At 42.0% G+C, this 6,979-nt stretch overlaps 1 protein-coding gene across 1 annotated transcript; it reads left to right on the top strand.

The window, feature by feature from the left end:
• Positions 1-6,009: 6,009 nt before the first annotated feature.
• LOC121874057 (low choriolytic enzyme-like) lies at positions 6,010-6,762 on the top strand. Its single transcript, XM_042377927.1, has one exon. It carries the CDS (start codon positions 6,010-6,012, stop codon positions 6,760-6,762), a length of 753 nt encoding a protein of 250 aa, XP_042233861.1.
• The last annotated feature ends 217 nt before the right edge of the window (positions 6,763-6,979 follow it).

The raw sequence follows: 6,979 nt of genomic DNA on the forward strand, positions 1-6,979 counted from the left end.
CCACACGAACTCTCTCCCACACACGAGTCCTCCCTCCTGCATCAGAACTTTCTCCTCTCTCCCACATCGAACCTTCCCTCTCCCCTACACGGTCCTTCCCTCTCTCCTACACAGGTCCTTCCCTCTCCCCTACACGAGTCCTTCCCTCTCCCGTACACGAGTCCTTCCCTCTCTCCTACAGGAGTCCTTCTCCCTCTCCTACATGAATCCTTCCCTCTCTCCTACATGAATCCTTCCCTCTCTCCTACACGAGTCCTTCCCTCTCTCCTACATAACACGAGTCCTTCCCTCTCTGCTACACAACACGCGAGTCCTTCCCTCACTTCATCATCATCATCATCCACGTCTTACGGCCACTTTCCATGATTGCTTGGGTTAGCTGAAGTTACCCAACGGCAACTAACTCTCTATACTGCATGGTGACTACCCCTCTCCACCACATACACGTGCATCTCTTAACCCAGTTGGTCTCCACATCACCAAACTATCTCCTATCGTTATGCAGAACTTCACCAATACTCTCATTACCCAGCCGCCTTCCTTGCTCTGAACAGGGTTTCCTGTCTTTCAGTGTGATATTGCGCATCCACCTCATCTGTTTTCATTTCATCTCGCTCAAGCCTTCATATGTTATCCTCTTCAACTGCTCTTAACTTCCCATGTTTCACTGCCTTATAACATCACACTTCTCACTCCAGTAGCAAACATATTTGATTTCACACGGAAAGAAGGTCCTCTTGTCGTCAATAAAGGCAGCTACTCTCTAAACTTCCTTCAACAATTTACGACTCTTGCAACTGAGCAAGTTTAAGCACACCCTCCAACATTGCTCAGGTCACCCAGGTAGAACTCACTGACGGTCCAGGGATACATTCCCAATTTTGAATTTTTTCACCCTTGCTAAAGCTACCTAAACATACATGATTCTTAAAAGTCAGCACCATTCGGCAGTCTACCATCCACTCCACTGCACCCACCTTCCACACTCACTGCACGTTAGAGTTACTGCCGCCAACATCTTTCTTCAAGACAACACATGGCCTGTATCCACTTTTCACCATTGACCCTTATTCATGTCACAAATCATTTTTGTTTCGTTAGATTCACTCTCAGGCCATTTGACTCGACCATTGTTCCATTTCTTAAATTTCTCTAACTGCCTTTTCAATAATATTAGCTATCAACACAAGTCATCAGCATACAACAGGGCCCAGGGCAGACCAGCCTCGAAGCCCCGTGGTATTGTCTCCAGTACCATGATAAACAGAAGGGGGCTCAAGACAGGCCCTTGATGGACTCTAATTTTACCTAAAAATTTTCACTTTCCTCGCCATTTGCTCTATTTTTAGACTTCTTATAATGCCATAACCCCTAATAAGACGTTCCTTGACTCCTCGCTTTCTCGTTGCCCACTCTACTTTACATGGTACTGTGTCACAACTGTCACATGCCTTCTCAAAGTCTACAAATACGACTTTCCTTCCCAAGATATTTCTCTTGTGATTTGCTGACCATAAATATTGCCTCTGTAGTTCCCCTACCTGGCATGAACCTAAACTGCATATCGCTCATGTCCATTCTCTCCCGTATCAATTTTTCGATCACTCTGCAACTTTCAAAACCCTATCTAATAGTTTCGGGTCCCTGTAGTTCCCTCGCTCAAGTGCATCACCTTTACCATTTTAAGTATTCACGGCCACACTCCTCCACCACTCGTCTGTAACAGTACATTCCATCATGATTGCATTAGTCAATTCGGCCACTATTGACATGCCTACGTCTGATGCTGTCTGCATTTCTGCAACTATTCAGAACTTCCAGCACTCTTTCTATTCTTCATTTTGTCAATTGCTTTCTTCATCCCCTCTCTCTCTCTCTCCCTCTCCCCCAATCCGTGGGCATGGTCCCTGTACAGAGCACACCAAGTCCTTCCCTCACTCCTACATCATTCCAATCTCGTCGGGAAGACTGGCTTAACGCGATCTTAACCTTTCCGCACCAATTCTTAGTAAAAATGGCATGGGAGAACAGGTGCCAGTCAATGGTTGATGTTGACCAGATATTTAGTTATAATACCCATTCTTATAATAAACTTTTTCAGAGGATAGGAATATTGCAATAAAAAAGTATAAAAAGTGGTATTATTACGTGAAATGAAACCAGTAGTGATTTTAATCATAACGAAAAATAAAAGTCACTTATTATTAATGAGAAAATAAAGTCTACAAAATCATATTATATTTTTTCACTGAAGTATGAGAGACGACCTAGTGAAAGCGAAGCTCATGAGAGGTGGCTAGATTTTTGTTTTCACAAAGGTTGACCCAATAAGTGACGATATGAGGTTGGACTTGGGCATCAAATATCATCGACAGGGGAACACCGTGCCAGCAGACTTGTCTTGGTTTGTCGGCATTAGGCACTGGACTTCTGGAAAAGGCTTGTTTTCACTGACGTAAATTCTTCACTTAAGTATCCTATCCGCAACTACTTCTCAGTATCATTCGTAGCACCATACCACTAGAATCACCATATAAAAACGATAATTGTAAAGAGGTCATTTTGGTTTACCCGGTGTTAGGCTATATAGGTCGAAACGTGACTTACGACGGCATATGGTTTCATTATACGCTATTAATGTTTTCATGAAATATAATGTGCACCTAAAAATGTGTATCAGCTTAAAGTCATATGTCGGATTTGGAAAATAATTATAGCTGAGTAATTGGTCGACATCAATTATTAACTGACACCTGTTTTCCCATACTGTCCTTACCCGAGGAAGGGCAGCAGTAGTGCGGGGAGGTAAAGGTTAGTGTGTTTCTCTGGCTTTGGAGCCTTAGATTACAGATAACCAATTACACCACAATAAATCAAACAACGTAATGCTACGGTAGATACGTATTCCTATACCATAATCACCTCTTCCACTTCCATCACTCCTTTGTGTGCAAAATAAATATGATTATATTATGCAACACGGAACTCAAGTACTCCCCGTCTTTCCCCATCCCTCTTCCCTCTCCCTCCCATCCCCGCACACAAACACTGTTACCAGATCGTCAGCTGATGCTACCTCTCTGGTCGTCTGGCTGGGTGTTCAACGTGGAAGAATCCGGGACTGTACGTTATTACAGGGGACACATCAGATGTACAGTTACCCAAAAAAGTGCTGTCGCGAACCATGAACCCCGAGATTCAGACTCTTGAATCCGAAGCATTTATGGACAGAATAATGTAGACACTGATACATTATTCTGTCTATAAATGCTTCGGATTCAAGAGTCTGAATCTCGGGGTTCATGGTTCGCGACAGGGCTTTTTTGGGTGACTGTACAAATATCTTGCACAGATGACCTCAAACTATTATATCCGGTAACAGAAACACTAAAGTTTCATTAATATCTTATCTGGTTGTGAAGTATTATGACAATTATTGACCAACAGAGAGAAAGACATCGTCATATTGTGCTTCGGACAAGAGGTCTTCAGACAAGCAGATAGACGAACAAACACTAAACGTTATTGGGCTGTGTTTACCAAACCTGCCAGGTGTTGCATCTCTCTGGGGACCTTAACTGTTAATCTCGTTCATCCCTCACAGTCTATCTACCATCATCCTGTTATCGCTAATTATACGACATCCTGGGGTCTGCTTCCCCCCCCCCCCCTCCCCACCTTCACTTTTACAGATTTACATCTCTTATATTATTTCCTTAACCTTAATTATATGAAAACCACCCCAGTGTCTCCCCTGGCCCTCCTGCCCTCACTCTTATCCACCAAATAAAAATATAAACTACTACAAGGAATAAATTACGTCTACCTTAAGCAACAATTTCCTTTAATAATTCTAATACTTGACGACGGTTGTGTGCCTGAACCAGCAACTTAAAGACGTTAACTTTTCACCTGAGTTGATAAATGCTTTCTTATCTCATAGAAAAAAAGTCGTATGTTTACAATTATTTCCGTTCTAACTCATTTGTTTACTTCCGGAGAGGTTCATTGGTTCTTATCATATAGTATTTTTCTTAAGGATTATAATAAATTACTTTAGATTATGTTAGGTAGTTCACTTACCTCACGCTAGGGCAGGTAACTTACTGTCAGGCAACTTAAATTACGTTATGTTTGGTAACAATATGTTACCGTTATGTTAGGTTTCTTTAGATAGGTTAGGTTTCTTAGGTTAAGAACATAAGAACATAAGAATGGAGGAAACTGCAGCGGGCCTATTGGCCCATACTGGGCAGTCCTGTTTACACCCAACCCCTATTGCTCATATGAGCATCCAACCTATGTTTGAAGCAATTCAGCGTATTCGAGTTAATGATGATATTTGGTAACTTGTTCCATTCATCCACTATTCTGTTTCCAAACCAGTGTTTACCTATTTCACTCCTAAATCTAAATTTGTCTAATTTAAAACCATTGTTACGAGTTCGCTCCTGGTTGGATAGTTTGAGTACCTTTGTAATGTCCCCTTTCTTTAGCCCTGCCTTCCACTTATACACCTCTATCAGGTCGCCCCTCGCTCTACGTCTCTCAAGGGAATGCAAATTAAGATGCTTTAACCTGTCTCTATACTCAAGGTTCCTAATGCCCGGGATTAGTCTTGTCATTCTCCTCTGAATTCTTTCCAAGGATTCTATATCCATTCTGTAATACGGTGACCAGAACTGAACTGCGTAATCCAGGTGTGGTCTCACAAGAGCAAGATACAGTTTTAGGATGACCTCGCTAGTCTTGTAACTAACACTCCTTAGTCATGTTCACTACACCACATGTTCACTATAGCAGTACACCACATGTTCACTATAACAGTATATCACATGTTCACTATAACAGTACACATCATGTTCACTACACCACATTTTCCCTATAACAGTACACATCATGTTCACTACGCCACATGTTCACTTTAACAGTACACATCATGTTCACTACACCACATGTTCACTATAGCAGTACACCACATGTTCACTATAACAGTACATCACATGTTCACTATAACAGTACACATCATGTTCACTACACCACATTTTCCCTATAACAGTACACATCATGTTCACTACACCACATGTTCACTAAAGAGGTACACCACATGTTCACTATAACAGTACACCACATGTTCACTACAACAGTACATCACATGTTATAACAGTACACATCATGTTCACTACACCACATGTTCACTATAACAGTACATCACATGTTCACTATAACAGTACATCACATGTTCACTATAACAGTGCACATCATGTTCACTACACCACATGTTCACTATAACAGTACACATCATGTTTACTACAAGAGTACATCACATGTTCACTATAACAGTACACATCATGTTCACTACATCACATGTTCACTATAACAGTACACTACATGTTCACTACAACAGTACATCACATGTTCACTATAACAGTACACATCATGTTCACTACATCACATGTTCACTATAACAGTACACTACATGTTCACTACAACAGTACATCACATGTTCACTATAACAGTACACCACATGTTCACTATAACAGTACACTACATGTTCACTACAACAGTACATCACATGTTCACTATAACAGTACACATCATGTTCACTACATCACATGTTCAATATAACAGTACACATCATGTTCACTACACCATATGTTCACTATAACAGTACACCACATGTTCACTATAACAGTACACATCATGTTCACTACATCACATGTTCACTATAACAGTACACATCATGTTCACTACATCACATGTTCACTATAACAGTACACATCATGTTCACTACATCACATGTTCACTATAACAGTACACATCATGTTCACTACATCACATGTTCACTATAACAGTACACATCATGTTCACTATAACAGTACACCACATTTCACTACACTACGTTACTATTTTACCAGACAAAATACCTCTTACTACATTACTAAGCAGCGTAATAACTCAACAACACACGGCCAGCTGTTTATCACTCACTCCACCACTTATTACATGATGTTTGTACCTAAGTTGTTCACCTTTACACTCCTGTTTACTTGTGCAGGGTTTTCCTACGGGCGCCAGCAGCCACCTACAGCAAACGTTGCTTATAGGTCAATGAAGCCGTGGCCAACGACTAACATACCTCTCGTTATAAGTTCCTCCTTCAACACGGCTGCCAAAAAGGGTATTTTTCAGGGTATACGCATGTTGCACGAGAGTACGTGTGTCAGGTTCGTGTCAGTAAATAAACGTAACCAGAATCACGTGAAGATGCAGGTTGCAAACGTATATAACACCATCCACGGGTACCACAACAAGCCTGGGTACGTGTCCAAGGTCAACCTACGTGTGCCAGGATGCGCCGAAAAGCCGGCGCACGTGACGCACGAGTTGATGCACGTGCTAGGCTTCTTCCACGAGCACCAGCGTATGGACCGTGATGAACACATCGTGGTGAGGTACGAAAACATGAAGAAAGGCACTAATGTAATCGATTATCATGTGCAATATAACGAGACACTGGGGCTGCCTTACGACATCGGCTCCATTATGCACTATGGTCCTCGAGGGTCACGTAAAGACCATCACTCCAAAACCATAGAAGCCAGGCCTGGGGAGCCCTCCTCCTCACTCATGGGCCAAAGGACTAACCTCAGTGTTATTGACGTGGCCAGGGTCAATCGTCTGTACCGGTGTACCGAACATTACCTGGGTGACGACCTGCCCGGAGCCCAGCGCTACCAAGAGTGGGTCAACAGCCACTGATTTGAAGCAAACTAACAATTGTAGACACGTTCACGTATGAAATAAAATGTTGATAAAATATTACTTAATTTACTTATCCTATTTACTGTTTTTCCATATATAAGTGTAATATAAACGACACGAATCACACACACACACCCACCAAAACCTACTACCACTTATTTCCAGCCAATACACTGAGGATCCACCCCGATGATGTCCCGTGGATTACGCCCCG

Source organism: Homarus americanus, unplaced genomic scaffold (assembly GCF_018991925.1).
Source record: "Homarus americanus isolate GMGI-L3 unplaced genomic scaffold, GMGI_Hamer_2.0 scaffold19319, whole genome shotgun sequence".
NCBI classification, from domain to species: domain Eukaryota; kingdom Metazoa; phylum Arthropoda; class Malacostraca; order Decapoda; family Nephropidae; genus Homarus; species Homarus americanus.

Bases quoted from the DNA above. Each gene is read 5' to 3' on its own strand.
- LOC121874057 (XM_042377927.1), top strand. From the start codon at position 6,010: ATGTTTGTACCTAAGTTGTTCACCTTTACACTCCTGTTTACTTGTGCA.